The sequence below is a fragment of the Idiotropiscis lumnitzeri genome, chromosome 12, assembly GCF_059441095.1.
Source record: "Idiotropiscis lumnitzeri isolate Australia: NSW breed Sydney's pygmy pipehorse chromosome 12, RoL_Ilum_1.0, whole genome shotgun sequence".
Taxonomy (NCBI): Eukaryota; Metazoa; Chordata; class Actinopteri; order Syngnathiformes; family Syngnathidae; genus Idiotropiscis; species Idiotropiscis lumnitzeri.
The window spans coordinates 9650119-9671262 of NC_142402.1; the positions used below are offsets into that span (position 1 = coordinate 9650119).

The following is a 21144-nucleotide window of genomic DNA, read 5'->3' on the forward strand; positions in this document are numbered from 1 at the left end:
GAAAAACGTTCACTCCACAGATGAATGAATGACTGCGCCCCCTAGAGGACAGTTTCTCTCACTGACCCCAAATCCCAACAGCACTAAAAGTTGTTCACGTCCATCCCTCCATTATCTGAAGCACTTCGCCTCACTCGGGCAGATTCACACAATATAGCCGTACTTTGCACATGTTTTTCAGATTCACATACATACCTACATACATGTGTGTATTTTTTTTAATGTTATGCGAGGAATTTATCATGACATAGCATTTGGAAATATTCAATTTTACTTGTGAATTGTTGATGTGTTTGTGGATCAGCGGGCTCGCGCTTTTAATTTTGAGACAAACTTGAGATGCAGCTAAAATCCTCCATAAAAGAAAAAAATAAGATTATCACAGTACATGATCTACGGCAAACACTGCTCTTCCCATGAATAATGTTCCGTTGGCACTATTTCAATAGCGTTTTAGGCCAAGTTTGAAACGTCACGATAACTTGCAGGGGTATTTTTTTAATGGCAACTTGTCAGCCAATCGGAGAAGAGGTCCCCTGAGTAGTGTTACAAATGAAACAAAATGATGAGAAATAATCAAATTATACTGTTTTGCTCTAATATGAGAGCATTTTTTTAGAAACTAGTTTTTTTTTAAACCGACATCACTCAAAAAACATTTTTCCCCAAAAATGTTTGTTAATCAACTTGTTAGTTCGCAGTCTACTGGCTAGTTTCTGGAGTATTATAAACAATTGTGAGTTGAGTTGTGATGATGGCTGGGTTCCAATCGTTTTGTGTATTTTATTTTAGGACTGTTTAAAAAAACAACAACAACTGGCTACTGTATGTGTATTATTTATTAAATTTTAACATCCCTTTAATTCAAAATACCGTTCATCACCCGGTGTACATTACGTGAATTTCCGGCGACGCTCATTGACCCAATCACAGATGCAACCAACAGGCACAAACACAAATATAGCTCAGTTGTTGACCGAACGCACTAAATATTTTCGAAATAAAGATACAAAATACACTGCAGTCATGCTGTAAAAAAAAAAGTTTACATTTTTTTCGCTAAGTGGTTACATATCATTCCAATTCAGCTTGTATCAAATCTGTACAGCTACAACAGAGCGGCTTCAAGAATGGGTCTTACTTTGTCACATACACGGCAGGTAAAAAAAAGGGATCAGGCAATGTAGGACAAAATAATTACTGCAGTCTGTGGGCACCGGGACTTGTACGACACAGCCGGTTTCCAATACGAGCCAAAAAGGAGCAGGTGTAGCTGCTAAGTAAATGTATGGCCTTGTTTACAGCTGTTGAGTTTGAATGTTTAAGCAAAAACCTGAATGACTGGCCATGTTCATGCATTTTTTTCATTATTTAATTAACCTCTCATAGACTAAAATGATGTAACAACAATGTGGCTCCTCAGTGTATTAGTTCGAGTTTATTTGGTGTTAACATTCAGATGGCACACTGGATAATAATCTCTTAGCAAATGTTGCAAAAATGATCTACAGTATTTGAATTATACAACCAAAGGATGGGAACACTTAAATAAAGTAATGTAAGTAAATTATGTGAGTGGCATATCAATATAATACAAGAGGAGGTAAAATATGGAATAGTGAAGCTTTTTTTTTTTTGGGGGGGGTGATCTCATCCCTCCATTGTGTCTTCCACCTCAGCGACTGGTTTTAGCTCCGAACGTGATGTCGCTGGCCTTTTCTCGGGAGTCAGCTCAGCCTTTTCCTCTTCGGCTCTCAGCCGGCGACGGCTGATGAGCTTCTGCAGCTGTAGCTTGTTGGTGAAGAAGATGTTACGCCAACCCACTTCTTGCGCCAGAGCAGGAACCTCAGGGGAAACTGTTTTGCAACACCGCCGAACTGCCTGCTCCCAGAATGCCTCTGAGCCACATAACTGACGAACAGAACAAATTCAAAGACACCGAAAGTACACCTCCCGCACAATTTGAAACTTATTTAAAATTATTTCTTCAACACACTTCTAGTTTTCAATATATTTTGTAGTTCACAATGGACAGGTGAGCAACAAAGTGCATTTTTATCTTTGTGTACTGCGAGAACTCACCTGCCGGAACCTGCGCGAAGTTCGTCCAAGTTGACCCACATCTTCTATCTCCAAATAGTTAATGATACGCAGAAGTAAGGAGTCAGGGAGACGTGCCAAGTAATCAAAATGACCTTGGCATAGAGCCTTGGTATAATGCAATGCACCGTAGCCAAAGATCGTGCGGAGCTCATCTGCAATGAAGAAGACATTTGTTAATACAAATTACTTTAAATAGACAAGTAGGACTAAGTGGACATTATATTTACTTAGATTATGTCTGCACGTTCTATAAATGACACTAATATTATTATTATGCATTTACTGATACATAAATCTTCCACCACCAAAATCAAATCTAATAAAAAATCTCAAACAGATTTTCGTATGAGGGCATTGAACACAAATTGTTTATTGTTCATACTGTAGAAAGACCTTACTTTGTAGTTTGCTGTCATCCAGGAAGTCCTCATGGGACATGATCAGCTGACCGGGCTTCGAAAGCCTGTATACAGCTCGGGGAGATATCATCCACCATCTCCAAATCACCTGTGTGTATAAGAAGGATTATGAAGTCGAGGGAGTCAAAACATGCAAGTGATTCCCAATCAATACCTTCACCCCTGGCCTGTGGAGGTTGGCAGTGATGACTTGTCTTTGCGTGTTTCTTCACAACTCTCACAAAGTTTCTGTAACCGAATGCCGTTGATACTCTTGGACAACTTGTTCGATGTCTGGTGTTCAACTTGGTACACCAGTAATTTCTTTTTCCGGACAGTCAAAATTGTTGTATTGGCCCAATGATTGTGCAATAGCTCTGATCGAGTTCTCCCTCTGCTCTCAGCTTCGTGATCAAATGGTTAGCTCTTCTACCATAGATAGGTCTCTGGTCTTTATGTTTTATTAACAGCAAATTCCGTTTTCACAGGTGAAGCCCAAAAGCTAAATCAAGCACCATCTAATGATTAATCAATGAATCACTCTAAACGGCAACACCTGAGCAACTACAAACACTGATGAGTCACATGTTCCAATACTTTTGCTCACTTGAAAAGAGGGAGAATTCAAACAAAAGCTGCTCTGTTCCGAGTTTTTTTTTAACACATATAAATCCAATTAAATAAAAGCAACGGTTCTCTTATATTCAAATTTTGATCTGAGACACACTGCAGAACAAAAAAAAAAAAAATCAAAATTGACCTTGCCGTTGAATGAAGGGGGACTGCATGCATATGATAGAAATGAGCTTCAGTTTTGCCTTATGCTGTCCAAATTGTATTATTAACCAGCTCCTAATTGTATGTTGTGGTATACAATTGCGCTGCAACACAATGAGACATTTTAGTAATATTTTAATAATTAAATGAAAGGGTCAATCGAGTGCAGAGCATTTTAACATCACAATTACAAACATATTAAATTAATGTTCCAATGCTCTGAGTGCGTTCATTTTAAAAACAAAAAGACCTTAACAGTTTTATCAATACGAGAACGGGAGCTGAACATTGCTACCGTTAACGGCTAACGGTAATTTGGCATTCGGCGCCGAGTTACTGACAACAGCAGCAAAAGGCCGAAAAACTGTTTAAATGACTTCTGATAATTGTGACTAAAGTGCGTATACTTACGTCTTCCTTGGTAACAACACAGCTATAGTAGTTTTTATTTGTTGAGGGACCCCGTCCAGAGACTTCAAACAGCGGGTCTGTCAACAGGGACGCCATGACAGTTTTTTTCCCGTTGCCATAGTAACAATGCTCAACGTGTAATGCACAGTACAGTATCTACGCATCACTCACGCCATGTGATGTTTTACCTACTTACATAAAGTACAATTAACAAAATACGATCAATAATTTAATCAGATTCATCACATTTTTAAAAAAAAATGACAATTGAGTGTATCCTAGGTGTTCTCAAACACGAATCCAAGGGAGAAATTTGATTAAGTTTTAAAACGCATTGCATAAGAATCTGAAAGCCAATTAAACTTAAGTATCATGTGAAACTCCAAATGCCATAGCCAAGTCAAATATTGTCTTTTTTCCAGACGGGAGATATAGTGTGTTTGAAAAACATAACTGTCTACACCGTTATGTCAAAGATTAAAAGAAAAATAAGGAGAAAAGCTGCCTACTTGCAAGAAAAAGTCTTTTTACCGGAACAAAATGTAATTTTAAAGAAAAAAAAAGGTAGTAATGTTATGAGAACAATGTAATAATGATAATCTGATGTTGTAGTGGGATTTTTCCAAGACAAGTTAAACAAGGTTTAGGGTTAGGGTTTTAATTTATTATTTTAACAATTTTTAAAATAATTCAGGCACGTAATGCTATGCCTTTTATTATTTTAAAAAAAGTACATTATTATTTTAAAAACACAAAGGATGTTGTCATAAAAAAACATTTGGCCAAGAAAAATAAAACTATTCCCTTTCCATGCCTTCAAATGCATTTGAAATAAATAAACGACTATTCATGGAATGATGTCATTTATGTGATGATGCATCACAATCATATTAGAGCTTTTAATTTCTGCAAAGCTACAGTAAAAGGTAGAAGGGACTAATTTGTTATTGGCTCATTGGCCCCCATATGTAGAATATGCACTTGGTTAATCATAAAATTTATTGCAAATTATTTCAACCGGGGACATCAGTTTGTCAAGCGCTGCCGTTGAGTCTCGCAGAAATAACCATACAGACGCCGTATTTAAAAATCTTTTAATTTATTTATACATATATTTATATATGTACACATAGACGTAGCTATTCTTGCAAAGACAAGAAACACATGAAATTTATTTGTTAGTCACGAGCGGCACAATTGGAACCCTAATACATGTCCAGAGTCAAAGTAAACCAATAATAAAACAAGGCCTAAACTGAGTGTAAACTCAGACCTGAATGCAGTCAGACCCACGCTGAAAAAGCTCAAATTAACGCGTTCCACAAGTTGCTGACATTAAAGACCTGCTCATCTGACAACGAGAAGTTATTTGGATGCTTTGAATTTTCGAGATGCTTCACTGCATTTGTGCTTATGTCCACTCGCCTTAAGTTTTAGCTACACAAAGATCTGGCCTTGGTTTCCAACTGATGACCTTTGGCTCCACAATTTTCATTATCGGCAATACAGCATGCCAACCAACCCGCGCAGATTTACACAATTTTTTGCAAGCTCCTTTTGGTTATAGGCAAGCGTTAGCCCAGTTGCGAAGACTATTCATGGACAATTAGGCCCTACCGTTAAGTGCCAGTTTAGTAGCATTCATGCTAAAATAACAAAAACAAATCCCTTTTTGAAATGAAACACCTGCATCTCCATGGTTGGGTCAAACCCAGGTCATGGATGGTAAATTGTAAACCCTCACTTAAAATAGTGTGTAGTGGTTTTTACACAAGGTGTGGCTACTCACCTTTGTCAACACGGTCCATCATACGTAAATATGATTACAAATGATGATATGCACACAGCGTACAGGCATAAACAAATAATAAAAAACAATGTATTGTATATAGCCCCAACATTTTCACCCTAACAGTCCCTTAGTCTTCAATAAAGTCTTTTGTTCTCCTTCATAGTGTAAACTTTGTGTGGAAAGAAATGTAGTGCCACTAATAGCGACTGAACGGTGTGTTGACTAATGTGCTGCATGCTGCCCTCTGGTGATGAGGACTGGGGGTTGTTCTACAGGAAAGGGTTGGTTGAGGTACCACCAGAAGGGAATGGCCCAGTGGGAGCTCCCGCCTGAAATGACAAGAAGGGTCACAGGAATGAGAAGAGATGGCAAACTGAGGTACATAACGTATTTTGCATGTGTAGCTAATAGTGTGCATACTAGAGATGGAAAAAAAATTGTATTAAGGGTAATTCTAACCAAAATTAAAAATAAAAATGTTTATTTTACTTTTCTTTAGCACAAAATATTCCCCTAAATTTATTCACATGATTTCATCATTAAAAAAAAACGGATTAGAGATTAAGTAAAGTGAAATATGTATATATAGGTAGTTTCTCCGAATTAGTGCAACTCAGCATAGTGTATATTTTTTGGTTGCATTAAAATTCACTAAACTGTTACACATCAACGCAAATTGCCTTTGTGGATTGCGGCAGCACCACGCAAGCTCACGGAGACAACCATGGTAGCAATCATAAAAAAAAATTACAAATAATTAGAATCAAATTGGGGCTTGAGTGAATTTTTACATCCCTACTGTTGATAACATACACAATTCAAAAACAAAAGTAAGGTTATGCAAGTGTTAAGTGCCGATTCAACTCAAGTATTTAAGTAAAAAGGGACAAAGTGAAATATACTCAAGCATAAGAATAATAACGCATTTTCTGTACTGTCAATTATACAGTAAACCAGCAACCATTAAAAAAAAAAATCCCACTTGTTTTAAACGTAAATTTATTGAAACGTTTAAAGTAATGACAATTTATTTGGAAAAAAAACGTAACCCTTATATTTTGTACAATTAACCAGACTGCTTCAAAATTAACAAATATCATACCAAATTTGCTAAAAACAAAATGAATGGCTCCCTCATCGATTCTCATCATTCTCCCCAAAAGAGACGTTCAAAAGAACAACTCTTTTGAGAACATCACAACATTAATACGAGGAATGGGCTTTAACTTGTTGAGTGCTTTTCTACTTCAGGTACTCAAAGCGCTTTAAAAGTTTCCTCATTTACATACTGATGACGTAGCATTTCAATCTATCAAGATCTGTATTTCATTGAAATGATGATGATGTGAAAACCACACGTCTAGTTTCAGTCACAGGGGCACAACGGTGACTTGAGACAACGCATGCTCACCATGAAGGGGTTATTGGACATGCCAGGACCAGCCATTGGCTGACCAAACGGCGTCATGGAGGGCTTGTTTGGACCATATACTGGGAATGCAGGGCCTTGGGGAGAAAGACAAAAAGGAACCTTCAAATTTATAAAAAGTAGCAAATAACAGTTTCATAAGGAGCTGGTAAGACAGTAAGGGAAAAGTGAGAGCGGCCCAGACCCTAACATGCCAAATTGCATTCAGGAGTTGACTGAGCCTTAAAGGGTACGTCAAGTCAAAACATTATTTTGACAATAATGTGTTTTATATGGGCCCCGCTAGTCGAAACATGGTATTCTGATTAATATTGTGCTTGCGGAATATAAATTATGCACCAAAATACACCTGCTTTTATTCATCTTAGGGGGCGGCCATTTTGCCACTCAGGGTGGAAATGGCATCACAAGGCCGAAGGGATCATTTTTAAAAAGTGCATTATAAACAGCATATTTGGGGACTGCTACACCAATAAAACAAACAAAACCATTATAGTAGTCCTCTTCATCTTACCTTTGGGTTCATTTAAAATCTGACATCCTTACATCATTATTTTCATTTTATTTTATTGAACAAAAGAAAATTCCTACTTTTTCCAATTCTCTTTTCAGTAGTGTATTACATGGTTTATATGATCATTAACCTAACATTTCACCATTCACAACCATGTAATTAAAAAAAAAATCATCATCATCATCATCATTTGGAATCATTAAATTACGGTTGAATCTCCACAACATATTCTGGACTTTATTAATATCTGCATTATTAGACACTTATACTGCAAAATAGTAAAAAAAACATCTTAGAACCAAAACACTCCGGTGCAATTTCATGATAGAGGGGAAAAAGAAAACTGAAAATGAAATTTAAAGGGGAAGAATATAAGAAAGCAACTCGACAGATAGAGTGAGTTGAATAGTTGTAACATACTGTATATGGTCTAGCTTTCCCATCTTTTCAGAAACACACACCTTAAAATTATTTAATAACATTTAATTTGGTTGATTACTTTATATTGACCAGGTCTTGAATGTTTTGGCATTTAGCTGTACAAGCGGTAGTTAAGTATAATTGCTGCTTTCTTGAAAAACAATCCTATCTGTCAGGGGTCCCTGTCTTCACAAAGTTTGAGAACCGTTGATATAAATAAAAGTATTCAATGAACTGACAACCTCAAATCACGGCGCAGAAGGTGCCACTGACAAGCTGTGACTTTTCAGTTCCCAGCATGCAGAAGCGACAATTTCCAGGGCTCATGCTCAGAAAATCATAATGCCTGAGAAATGCATGCATAGGAAGTCACTAGCAGGTGCTGCATAGGATAAAAAAAAATAAAAGGGTTACAAGGACACAGGGATGCGGGAGGCCACTGACCATTGGACTGAGGGTGGTAGGCCCCGGGTTGAGAATAAGGGATGGGGGCCTGGCCAGGGAATTGCTGCTGGAAGTTTCCGCTGAAACTGGTCGGGAGGCAGTACGAAGACGAATTCCCAAAGCCAGCGGGCATGCTCATAGAGCCAGTACCAAATGAGGCGGCTACAACACACATACGCAACAAAAACACAAGACAAGGAGGAAACAGTTCTAAAAACACAGGCAATTAGCTAAGCTTACTTGAACATCTAACTCAGGGGTGGGCAAACAATTGTGCTCAAGGGCACATTTGGATTTGAAAATGGACAGATGGGCCAGGCCAATCATATATGAGGGGTTATATTTATAAAAAAAAATGAACCAGTGTATATGTAAATAAAATATTGTATTTTTGTAATGAAATTTCAATCATTATATTTTTAAAAATGTTTTTTTTGACAATACAAACCAATTCAATTGAATTTGAGATGTGATTAATATAAATAAAAACAATACAATTATTTGCAATTCATTTTTAACTTACATTTACTGTATTTTAATACAGTACAAAAACTGAGATATTTAATGTTTTAACTGATCAACTTAGTTTTTAGCAAATAATTATGAACTTAACTGTCCCAAAAAGCTGGGACAAGTGGCGGAAAGGACTGAGAAAGTTGAGGAACACTCATCGAACACATCACACAGGTCTTCCTAAATGTACAATTACAAGGAATTTGGGGATTTCTGTATGAAAGGTCATCAAAAGTATCAGAGAATCTGGGGGGAAAAAAATCATTGCATGCAAGCGGCAAGGCCAAAAACCAACATTGAATGCTTGTGACCTTCGATCCCTAAGTGGGGCACTGCATCAAAAACTTGAGGGTAAATATTACAGGACTCCTGATATTGTATACTCAGTGGGACAGATTAAGTGGGCCTTGACCCTGACCCTGAGCATTCCATACCTTGCCCAGCCCTGACCTAAGCCCAACTAAGTACAACACAAGGAAAAGATGTTCATGTGCGCTAAAAAAAAATGCACACACCTGACGCTGGAGCCCTGCCATTAGCCTGAAAGGGGTTGGTGGCCATCTCTGAGGCAACAGCCGCAGCAACGAAGGGATTTGTAGAAGGGACACCTAAATGGAAGAGTCGGTTTTAAAAAGCAAGCTTTGAATATACGTGTGACCGGCTCTGGCTAAATGGTCCTCATGGGAGAAAAATGAAAATTGAGATTTAATTCTATACTTAATTCTCTTTAAATTCACAGTATATACAGGGTGACCCAAAAAAAAAAAAACGGGCTCCAACTCTAACTAGGCCCCGTTTCTTCGTGTTTTGTCCGAATGAAATGAAACTTTGGTCATAACTAGTTTATTATATTCAAAATATCACATCAAAACACTAAGGTCTTTGGCCTTTTTTTCTCCGTTCTACAGCATATGTTCTAGATGGCCTCCATTTCGCTCCGTGTATTTCCTCAGGCGCAGCACGAAGTTGTCCATGACGTTCTTACAGACTGAATTGGTAATGGCTCTCATCTCCTCCCTGATGGATTTCTTAACATCAGAGATTTTGACTCTTTAAACGCTAAGGTCTGATCTCTCAAAAGATGTTACTGGCCAAAAATGGTGATTCAGCTTAATCCAAAAAAACAAACAAAAAAAAATAAAAACTTTGAAGATGCCATTGAGCTCCAAATTCGGCTCCAGAGGCATCATTAGCCAAAGCTTATGTATTTTATTCTTGCTACTTGTGGAAATATTTTATTATTATTGATGAGGACAAATTATCACAGTGGGTTAATTTAAAGCTTTTGTGTCAATGAAAAAAATAATTTGCCATTTGGTGTGATTTATTGATCTAAAATACATTTGGCCATACAAAGAAAAGAAAAAAGTTTTGATGATTCCACATAGATTTGAAGTAACATAAGCAACACATTAACACTTTATACATACAGTACGTCAAGTTACTCCAAATATGCGCTGAATATATAAAATCAGAAGCCAGTAAATAATTGTGCAATTATTTGATTTTAAAGGAGGGATTCCTAACAAAAAAGTTTGACGTATCTCATATCGCAGTTTTGTTTCCAGTGAAGACTATTTGCAAGAAACAAACTCGATGCACATGATTTGCCTTCATAAGACAAATAAAAAGTCACAAGCCGGATTGTGGCCGTCAGGCCTTAAATTTGACGCCTGTGCACTTTACTGTCAATCGCTGCTGGGAGGCATCAGAGAAGCATCTTATTGAAACTTGGAAACAATTACATGAGTCTCGTGTAAAAAGCCAAACATGAGCGTTTAAAAAAAAAAAAAAAAAAAAATCATGTTATTCCATTCTAAAACAAGACAAACCACAATGACTATTCTTGTTTAAAAAAAACAAAACATGGATTAACCATGAAGTGATGAGTGAATCTCTTTTGAATGTTTTGCACCATAACTTGCTCTAAAGCACGAATACATTCAATGAAAAGGAGAAATGGACTGGATCCCGGATATGAAGATTAACTGTATATTTGGACTACAAACACAGACCGGTTTCTGGATCCCATGAGTATCAACATTCGCTTCTGTTATAAAGGTACTGTCGTCGTTAGGCAGCCGTTTTATTCACACCTCTATTCATTACGCTTGTGTTTGATTCTGAATACTGATTTAAATCTGAAAATACATTTTTTTTTTCCCATGCAGTCTCTGCATGATGGTCTCAAGCTTTAAAAAGTTGGTGCGTCTTCTGTTACGTTCTGTGCTGGAGGCTCACATCATGGTGTATTTTCGACTTTCATTGGTTGCCACATGTATTAATAGAAATCACTTATGAAATTACGTTAGAGGCAAGGAATTCTGAGTTGTTATGACGCAGGTTCCCCAAAACCCGCTCGCTTATAGTCGGCTACAAAACACATTACCTAATGATGCACATCGTCGACCGATCACTTATTTTTATACACGCCGACAATAAGCTTTATTGTTGGGCTGCTGGGAAATTATATAATAAAGAATTTGAAGAAATCTCAAAATCAAACATTTTAACCATTATGTCTACTTTTATCCATTTTAGCCAGAGTAGGTGACATATGACAAGACGAAAATAATAATTTGCACTCTGAAAAGGATCGCCATGATACGAGTCACCTCCAAAGCCAGGCTGCATGCTGGGTAGAACAGGTGCATTCTGGGCCGGAGAGGAGCCAAGCACTGGACCAAATAAATTCCTGTCATGAGAAGCCTGTGTTATTGCATTACAGCCATATAATATTCCTATAAGAGATTGTGATCAATCTTTTGTTTTCACCAACACCTGAAATACTTAGCTGCCTTCTTGCAAACACAACAATTAAATCATTAACAAGTTAATTCAAGTATTTTGAACATGTGCAGAGTTACGCCCATAAACAGGGAAAAAAGTATACTATATGTCCACTAGTCTCTTACCCTTGTACATTGCTGCTGCCTACAGAGGAACTAAGCTTGTTGTCCAACTCCGCCAGAGCAGCGTAGCGATCCTCTGTGCGGCTCCCGCTTTGGGACTGGATGGGGAGAGCACTTGACCTGGACGGAATCGGAACGCCTCCTCCTGTTTAAATAGTGATTTTATATCAGCATTATGTAATTTTTTCTGACATGCAATATTTTATAGTTGGGTAGACGCTTTAAAAATGCCCTCCTAATTGGCTCGGCAGCGTTTTCACTGTTTCCAGCGGCCAAGACAAGCCATCGATGACAGGGGTGAGCAAAGATGACATTCGTGGTTGAGCCCCATGATTTTTAAAACGGCCCCCAAAAATGTGCCACAGCTATAACGGTGAGCATTGCAAACCTATTCGGACATAATAAACTAGAGTGAACAAAACTAAATGTAACAGAATGTAAGAGGCCTATCAAAACTTGAAGGTGGTCTGTCATGCGAGAGGAAGCATAATATATTTCTTGCCCTGTCACTCCCACCACCTACTCTTTTACAATTTACAGGGGAAGTCAAGTAAAAAATTGTCTTTACAGTAATATGTTCTATGCACCCCTACTAGTCTAAATATGATATTCTGATTAAGATTGCATTTTTGTAATATGAACTAAGAATAGAAATATACCCATTGTCACCCATGTCAGGTGAAACCGTTTTGTCCAGTACTGCCATTTGCTGTCGACTGAAAATGACATCAGTGCTCAGAGCTCAGGTAACGACCGCCACGGCTCACCTGTTTCCTGTGTTTGGTCATGTGACTTTTGCAACCTGATACCCATATACAGTATGTAGACCCACGTATATGAATATAAAAAATTAAAAACAGTGCGATGAGTGAATGTGGACAAGCTGGTGGAAATGGAAGGGGGGAGGGTACCTGTGGAAACGGACTTTGAGGGGGGTGACGTGCTCAGATGGGATGGAATTGCAGTGTTCCCAAATGCATCGAAGTTGGCAAAGTTGCTGTCTGTATTACCCTGAGTTGCTGCTGCCAACAACAAGGGCCAATTGTACAATGAAAGAAAGCGTAATGGAATGGAATGATGACAGGATGTATATTATTCAGAGTTTTTGAAACACAGGCGGTTGTTGATTTCTTTTGTTTTGGTTTGTTTACCTGATTGGCTTGGAAAATGTGCAAAGTTGGCAAAGTTGGTGGAGGCGACAGCCTGGGTGGGAGGAGCAGCAAAGATGTCACCACCCAAGTCTGACAACAGGTCAAACTTTTTCTCTTGGGCTGTGATGTGAGCCTGGGAGCGCCCGATTCCTGGGGACTGGACATAAGGCACAAATGGTAAGAAGACATTTGACCAAAATCCTATTCCTAAAGAGTTACAATGTGCATTTGCTTACTTGACGAAGTGGGGTCTTGTTAAGCTGCAAGGTTTTGAGAGGCTGCACCTCCGGAGTACTGCCAGTGCTGCTGGCTGAGGAGCCGGACACAGATGCCTGGACACTTACAACTGACCTGGCCTGGTCTGGAGGCACATACCTTCAAATTTGGGGCAAATAAAAATGAAAAAAATGATTGTGAATGTTGATTTTCATGAGTAAAGGTAAACACTGGAGTTTAAAATGCAGTAAATATTTACTCAAGCAGCGGCGTTCTGTGCTGGCCTATGAACTCTCAGAATCACTGACCTACATTTACAACATAAATTCTTAAATTAGTTGTATGAAATTGTTACAATTTATTCCCAACAGTCTCTCCTCCTCATCTGGTAGCAATTTTCTAGGCGGCACTGCTTCCACTATACATGAGGATGATAGATTATTTTGTCCAATCAGATTTCAGCCTGTCTGTGTTGCCATGTCAATTTAATCTTCCCTGGACCTTCAGAATCAGTTTTGATGGCTCGTGTAATTTAACTATAATAGCATTGCAACTTTAGCAAATACCATTTCAAATTCATCCTCACAGCGCCAATAAGCTGGCATTTGATGACATCTGCATTTTTCCATCTCCTGATTGGTTGTTCAGAGCTAGCCTAGTGACAACCAAATCTGGTGAATATGATGTACTGTATTGACATTTTTTTTTGTCAGAACTATATACATTCTGAATTGCTTCAGATGATTCACATGGCACATGGACAATACGTGCAGTTATACAGTGAACCCAAGTGCAATTGTGGGTCAGCATTTGCAAATTTGCATATTAGCAATTTATTTCGGATCCTATCCTCCGTTATTTCCTGAGAGACTTCTCATGTATATGCCATTACTGTGTTGTAGCCAATAATATTACAATTTGGCACCAGGCGGTAGAATCTTGATGTCCTATTAAATTGGTGGTCCTTGAATGCACCCTTGTGTGCAGTCAAACTTGAAAGTGAAAGTTGTGTTCTGGTTCCCTCCCAAATGCAGACACATGGTTCTAACAGCTGGTGTTATTTACTTTGCGGTTAGAATTAGCCTGTATTCCTAACATTTGCTATTGCCTGTAGATGCCAAAAGGTGAGTTTAATGACTTCACACCATTTGTTAGAGCACATATGTGTTAGTCCAAGAGTGATGTCACTCTGTGCATGCATATTATCATACGATCCTCATATGAAGGTGGTTTGTTTGTGTTGAATGGTTGGACTACTAAATATAGTTGTATGTATATGTAATATTAGTTCATGATTGTGTACATACTAGATGCATAGCATTTGTGAGTTATAATCGTCTCATCTTCAAGGAATTTGCCGTAAACTTATGGCATCCATATGCAACTACAAATCGCTTTGTCGGGGGGCTATCACTGACTATTGCTATCCGCTGCAGGGGTTGGTTGCCATCCCCCGTGAACAGCACTGTTTTCTGTTTTTGAACAGTATTGGTTTTTATAATCGCCAAGTGATGGAATTAAGAAATGGATAAGAATTCCCCACTGAAGGCACGGGTGCTAAATGCAGAAATTATAAGAACAAAGGTGTATCATTTTGTATCATTTCTACTTAACGGTGTCAATCCTAAAGTACAGTAGTGGCTGTAAACAATGAAACAATAATTTAATGACATCTCTTTTTTTTTAGGGGGGGGGGGGCAAAAAAATAATAAATTTAGGATACCATCTTTTCTTTTCATATTTTTCCTGGAGGAACTCTTTCACTTTCTGGGGCTCCCGGAAATCTGGAACAACTGACGTCCTGTCATCATAGAGGCCCAACCAGATGTGTTTACAGACCTATAGCGTGTGGAGGGGGTTTAGAGGAATGAAGGGGGAGGCAGGAAAGGGTGGGATAGAGGGGGTGTTTGGTGGGGGTAACCGAGAGAGAGGTGAGACAAAGTAGCAGAGAGGGGGAGGGGACGACGAGAAATGGGGGGGGAGTCAGGAAAAGGAATGCCAATAAAGTTGACAAGGCAGATCTAAAAAAGGCCGAAAAATGACTTCAAAATTAAAACCAGAGCATCATGACTACTCAAAGATGTTTGACAATGTTGCACGAGTGTATGTTACCTCATTGCTGTGTTTCTGTAGGAATTCAATTTCTTGTTGTGTGAAAGTCGTCATAGAAATCGACTTTACTCTGTGTGGGGGGTTCAGCCCTCGCCTGTGGAGGGGGAGATTTTTGTTAGCTAAAATATAAGAGGGGCCAGATGGAACCCAATGTGTGTTTGTGTGTGTGCGTGACAGCAGAGAAGACAAAACACAATACCAAACAACAGCGGCATGCTTTTGCTGCCACTGCATTCCTTGAATTCAAACCAAAGCTGAACGATCGCGAGTAAATCACTTGGAAAGCTTAATGTGTGGAGCCTCAATAGAACCAAGTTGAAATATAATTTGTACGCAGACTTGGGTTTAAACATAAAAGCCATTGAAATAAATACAAAAATAAACCACGAGTCCTCCATTACATAAAATTGCAATCAAAGATGTGCATTTTGAAGACTTTGAAGACATACGACGACTGCACCAGACACGCACATTCAATTTTCTCACAAGAAACTACATTACGAAAGGGACATCTCTGGTGTGTACACACGAGCATAAAGTTTATACCAAGAGTATATACCAAACAAAGACAGGATGCAAAGAAAATTCCAACAGAGGAATCAGTCGGGTCAGCAGAATTTTTTAGCTAGTTTGCAAAAGGATCATCAACTGTCAGCACCGCATCGAACAGTAATATCCAAAATTTGAGTGGCAGTGTGTGCTCCAGGGCTGGCAGAGGAACTCGAGTTGAATCTGCCATGGCGACAATCATGCCCAAAGGTTCATCCATGGAAAGCCGAGACAGAATGTGAAAAATGTGAGGGACCCCCCTTCTAGACAGGGAAATAAATCCCCAAAATCCTTAGCCACACTGTGTTTTGAGCAAACGGGTCTGCCGTGGTTGCCGGAAACACAGTGTGAACGTAGCCTTACCTCTCACGCTAGCCGCTGACGGTCTAGTTGCCATATGCTTTAGCGCTATGCGGGAGATGGGTTTCATTTCAACAATGAGAAGGTGACAAGATGTTTATTAACGAAATTCGTCACTAAATTTAGAGGAAGTGTTCATAGTGTTTTAGTATCAAGTCAATTTCACCCTATACTGGTAGTATGGTAATGAACACATTTTAATTGTTACTTCAAACATTGGCTCAACAGTTAGTAAAGGTTTCATACAGTGGTACCTTCATTTTTTTTCTGTGACCAAGCTCATAACTCAATTTACTTTTTATATCAAATCAAATTTGCAGATGAAATGAAATGCCATGAATTTGTTTCGAAGGCAACAATTATTACAGATTTTATTCTTTGGCAGAGAGAAATGTCGGTTCAGTTGTTCAGACTCAGAACATTCTATTCAGTTTTAGCTCACATTTTAGCTGCACAACAGAATTAACGTGAATGCTTGACTCTATGAATACACACTTTCTGTGTAACCGCTTTACAGTCTATAACAAAGAAACGAAACACTGGATTTAAAACAAATCATACGCTATTAGGTCTGCTGTTTACTCGGAGGGATACGTGAGGCTACGCTTTCTTGTCAAAACACACGAGGCCTGTTAAAAAGCTGCTGGGGAGGCTTCCGGCTGTGGAGAGTTCCCAAAAGACTGGTGGAGGGGTAGTGGAGAATTCTTGGTGGAAAAACCTGCCTACGGGAAGGGATTTAAAAACAACACTGGCGGTACTGTACTGGAGAGGTTAGGTCATAGTCCGTGCTGAGTAGAAATTATGGAAGGATGTGAGAATGCTGGTAAATGCAATTCCGCAATTCCTTTCCTCCCATAGAATGAGGAAAACGGATTTGAAAGAGTTTTCCATAAGGAAGCGTGATATCTATGACAGATATTGGGCAGCAACTATCAAATATTTTCATAATCAGTTTATGACCGATTAGCCATCAGATAATCAGGTACAAAAATGTTTAGACCCAATAAGCAACAAAATGTGTATGTCAGGTGCAAGTATCATTGTTGTCCACTTGGGCCACCTTTGTCACGTTCCATACTATAACACCGGTGACTGAGCGGCTTTAAGAAGGCGGGGTCTGCCAGGGTGACTGACGTGGGCGTTAGCCAATGAGAGTGTAGAGTTGGCAGTTGTGAGCTCAGATTAACAACTGGCTGTTAACTGGCTAACTGCGAGTCAGTCTGCGTGTTCAGTGCTCGCGCCGTTGCAATTCCACTAGGAGCAGTGAATACAATTAATCTGTGTACTAATTCATTTATTACTTAGGGTAATTAAAACACTTTGGGATCATGATATACAGCACGGTGGGCCGACTGGTTAGCACAATGGCCTCACAGTGCTGAGGTTGTGGGTTCAATTCCGGTTCCGGCCTTCGTGGAGTTTGTTCCCCCCATTCCTGAGTAGTTTTCCTCCGGGTACTCCGGTTTCCTCCCACATTCCAAAAACATGCTTGGCATGTTGGACACTCGAAATTGCCTCGAGGTATGAGTGTGAGCGCGGCTGGTTGTTCGTCTATGTTTGCCCTGTGATTGGCTGGCAACCAGTTCAGGGTGTACCCCGCCTACTGCCCGAAGATAGCCGGGATAGGCTCCAGCACCCCCTGCGACCCTTGTGAGGAGAAGCAGTATAGATAATAGATGGGTTCACAATGTCTCGGTAAATTTGTAAATAAATTGAGACAACAAAATAAATATCTGGATATAAACTTTGTGACTGATTTTTAATTGGTGGTGGGCCAATATTCCAATATTGTTAGCCTATTAGCATATTTGTCCAGGTCATTTTTAACTTCTTACCAAATGAACAACAAAAAAATATGCATGCTAAAAATGTTTTTTCTTATTTATATATCTATATTCTTATATTTATTTATATTATTAGGCTAAAAATATAAAATGTGACTTGTGCACAATTAATTGTAGGAAACACTGGTTTGATGTACCAACGTCCATTTAAGCCATAGACCCAGATTTGTAAAGCATGTCACAGCATGTACAATGATTGAACTAGAAATACAACTGAACGTTTAGCCCACTTCACACGCCGTGAGAACGTTGCTCAACGGCGATGATTTCCCAATGTGTTTGTTTTTTGGGGTGAAAACGAGAAGTGGCCCATTGACCCACAATGGATGTCACATAGAACGTCAAGGAGAGTTGTGGGAGCTGCCTCTGCCACACCTTAATGAGGACCTGTTCAAGTAAAGATAAGATTCAGTCCTTCTATGCACACAAAATGTGTGACCAGTTGTGGGGGGAGTAACAAAAGTCAAAATATTTTATCACAGACCTTGGGCAGATATTTCAGGTTCCGTATCTGTAATTCACTTGAGTATTTATATTGAAAGCAGATCCTGTAACGTCCGGAAATCATTTCATTTTGGTCAAACAAAAATTGATTAAAAGCGTGTATGTTGTTTATGAAAATGTAGAATATTTTTGATTTTGAGAACAAACAGTTAATGTCGCCAAAATCACGTCAAATAGCTGTAACAACACGTTGTTGCGAGACAGCAATTCCACTTACATACAATCCATTTACCCAATCACAAATGCCAGAAGTGGCCACGGCCAGCTGTTCTCATGTTGAGCGATTTATTAAGGACACACTTGATTGGGGTGAACGTGGGCAATGAGCAATTATGAAATAGGTCTGAGAGTAAAAATTATGTCAGCACTAAAATCCACCCCCCTAAAATAACCCACAATGATTTAAAGGCTTCTTTTGTGATGACTAAAGCTGCAGATTGGCACACACTCCTCTTTGGAGTTTTTTTTTGTCCCCATCTCAGCCAGTCTATGTCTAGTCGCCGGTGCTATGTTGCGTCGCGACCACCCTCTGCAGACCTCCATGTCACGGTCTTAAGCTGGCCATGCCATAGCGGGGCACGCTGTTCAGCCAGAGATACAGCGGCTTTGCGGTGCGAGTGGGGAGGCCTGTATGCGGCAATTTCAGATAAATATAAGCCCAGGAGGTCGGCTTGTCAAAATGTCAAAGTGGGACTCTATAACAACCTCTGGGCAATTCACCGTGCAAAAAAAAAAAAAAAAAAACTCCTAGAAGCCAATGTGGGGAAAAAAAGACGTGACAAAAAGTGCACCTAAGATGCACATGGGCTGCTCATTTCTTGCTCTTTTAAGTCAGCCTTGGAAAGGCTAACTGCTTGGTCATGTTTTCAGAGGCTGAAGTATGCAAAAGTAGTGATGTTGAGATGCATTCTGGGGGTGGTTGCTCCTGTTATTTTGACATTATTAGCGACATATTTACAATGACTTTGATTGGACAAATTGTCCTCTGTCACTGGCGTGACTCCCACCAAGACATGGAGGGAGGAGAGGGGGGCATGGCCATACAGCTCGTTACCAGGAGGCGGTTTTGAACGCCTTCGTTTCGTATTGATTTCTCCAAAACAAATTCATAACATTGAAAATACAAGCTAATATAATTTTCCTGTTTAAAAAAAATACATAAATTGAGGTGGTTGTTGAAAAATTGACCATCTTGGCAAAATGAATCCTCTTCTCTTTATTCCTGACAATGGTAAAGTTAAGGAGCAGCAAATAGTCATCCTGCTTTTCTAGTCATCCTGCTTTTCAAATGTTTTATTTCTTTATAATACCATGTGAAAACCACCAGAAAACAATCGTGAAATTACTATTAAGTCCATTTTGGAGAGATTTTTTTTCTGCAAGCATCAGTTTTAAGTCCAGAAATACAAAATATATAGAAATATAAAATAAAACAAAATAAGTGCTAATGTTTGCAGCATTACAAAGGGCCTTTAAATATAGGTTATTTTGACACCTCTATATAACTCACAGTGAAGGGGAAAATGTAGTTTTGTATGGAAATACTGCACTTTTGTTTTATTGAAATAAAGGATTTAAATTAGCATTTTTACTTTTACCATTTTCTACACAAGTATGTCAGAAAGAAATGCACGTTTACCAAAGTCTGTGCTTTTGGGCAAAACCTTTACTCGGCTAAATGGGTTACATTTGTACTTGTACTTTTATCGTACATAGATGACTTTTGCAAATTTCAGAATCTTCCTGTGCACTGAAGAAATTGCATCGGTGCTTGTAATTGCAGCAGGGTAGGAGTACTTTCGCCAGATCTGACAACCCACTACGTCGCTCACCATGCCCACACCAACAACACCCATGAGACCATATTCCACTAATCCACTTGGACATTTTTCCAGCCTGGATGTGCCTTTGAAGACTCCATTCAAAGCTTCAATTCAAGCTTTTATGTAGCCGAACACAAGACCACGGCCTGGGACTGAACCAGTTTTAGCGTCCCAGCCTGTCTCGACTTGAACGCTAGCATACGTGCTAACGGAACCGCCTAGTCAGCCACCGGCTGAGCTCCCCAGCTTTCTCCTTCGCTCCTGGAAAACACCTCGTTCACACCGGGTGGACGACAAAAAAATGAGAATCGGACTTACAAGATGCCGGAGCAGGTGGTACAGACGAAGGAGCCCACTGTCATGTTGACATAGGTCGGGCCGCGCTGATCACAGTCGAAGCATTTCCGATTCGCGGGAAGGCTCGTCATTTCCCGGAGCATCTTCAAATGAGTCTCCTCTTGCTTTCGCTTCGCACTGGTCGCCATGGTGGGATATACAGGGGGCCCGCGTTGGACGGCAGCGGCCGGGTAGAGAGACAGTCACTCGGTCGGGCGGGGAAGAAGGGAGGGAGACAGGCGGCAGGCTCCTTGCTGAGGGCTCAGGCAGGCGACTGACAAAATTCTTCTTCTGCGGTTAAAAAGACAATAAACCGAGCAGCTTCACCAGTCAAAGCGCCACCCACAGGACAGAATTACACTTCTCCCATTGACAAAAAAAATGTCACGAGCCAGAATGTCTTGCCAGGCTGGTTACACACGAGATGAAGCATAAGGAAGCGCATCGACTTGTGGACGAGCAGTTATGCCTAGATGAACAAAGATACATTATTTGTGCTCAATAAAAAAATATTTTAAAAAATTAAGTGAAATTGG

General features: G+C 39.5%; 2 protein-coding genes across 9 annotated transcripts; both read right to left on the reverse strand.

The window, feature by feature from the left end:
* Nucleotides 1–1418: 1418 nt before the first annotated feature.
* Nucleotides 1419–3795, reverse strand: fbxo36b (F-box protein 36b). Of its 2 annotated transcripts, none has more exons than XM_088311629.1 (4): nucleotides 3690–3795; nucleotides 2502–2610; nucleotides 2083–2255; nucleotides 1419–1911 (listed from the first exon to the last, which is right to left on the reverse strand). In XM_088311629.1, the coding sequence occupies exons 1-4, from the start codon at nucleotides 3783–3785 to the stop codon at nucleotides 1651–1653; spliced, it is 639 nt and encodes a 212-aa protein (XP_088167755.1). In that variant the 5' UTR covers nucleotides 3786–3795; the 3' UTR covers nucleotides 1419–1650. The 2 variants fall into 2 exon arrangements, with proteins under 2 accessions (XP_088167755.1, XP_088167756.1); XM_088311630.1 differs by lacking the exon at nucleotides 3690–3795 and adding an exon at nucleotides 2677–2858.
* Nucleotides 3796–5498: 1703 nt separating this feature from the next.
* Nucleotides 5499–20900, reverse strand: agfg1b (ArfGAP with FG repeats 1b). 7 transcript variants are annotated; one of them, XM_088311615.1, is made up of 12 exons: nucleotides 20591–20900; nucleotides 15193–15286; nucleotides 14804–14919; nucleotides 13101–13239; nucleotides 12865–13021; nucleotides 12625–12732; nucleotides 11717–11858; nucleotides 11417–11496; nucleotides 9317–9409; nucleotides 8289–8450; nucleotides 6893–6987; nucleotides 5499–5810 (listed from the first exon to the last, which is right to left on the reverse strand). In XM_088311615.1, exons 1-12 carry the CDS (start codon nucleotides 20755–20757, stop codon nucleotides 5751–5753), a joined length of 1413 nt encoding a protein of 470 aa, XP_088167741.1. In that variant the 5' UTR covers nucleotides 20758–20900; the 3' UTR covers nucleotides 5499–5750. The 7 variants fall into 7 exon arrangements, with proteins under 7 accessions (XP_088167741.1, XP_088167739.1, XP_088167740.1 ...); XM_088311613.1 differs by having other exon boundaries at nucleotides 11402–11496; XM_088311614.1 differs by having other exon boundaries at nucleotides 12625–12735.
* Between the last annotated feature and the right edge of the window lie 244 nt (nucleotides 20901–21144).

What these genes read in the sequence shown, in the direction of transcription:
- agfg1b (XM_088311612.1), bottom strand. Translation starts at nt 20,757, where the DNA reads ATGGCGACCAGTGCGAAGCGAAAGCAAGAGGAGACTCATTTGAAGATG. An exon ending in TACAGAAACACAGCAATGAG is followed by an intron (nt 14,920 to 15,192) that starts GTAACATACACT and finishes CACACGCTATAG; the next exon opens with GTCTGTAAACACATCTGGTT. An exon ending in CTACCACCCTCAGTCCAATG is followed by an intron (nt 6,988 to 8,288) that starts GTCAGTGGCCTC and finishes TTTCTCCCCAAG; the next exon opens with GCCCTGCATTCCCAGTATAT.
- fbxo36b (XM_088311629.1), bottom strand. Translation starts at nt 3,785, where the DNA reads ATGGCGTCCCTGTTGACAGACCCGCTGTTTGAAGTCTCTGGACGGGGT. An exon ending in GTGTTGTTACCAAGGAAGAC is followed by an intron (nt 2,611 to 3,689) that starts GTAAGTATACGC and finishes TTATACACACAG; the next exon opens with GTGATTTGGAGATGGTGGAT. An exon ending in CTTCGCGCAGGTTCCGGCAG is followed by an intron (nt 1,912 to 2,082) that starts GTGAGTTCTCGC and finishes TCTGTTCGTCAG; the next exon opens with TTATGTGGCTCAGAGGCATT.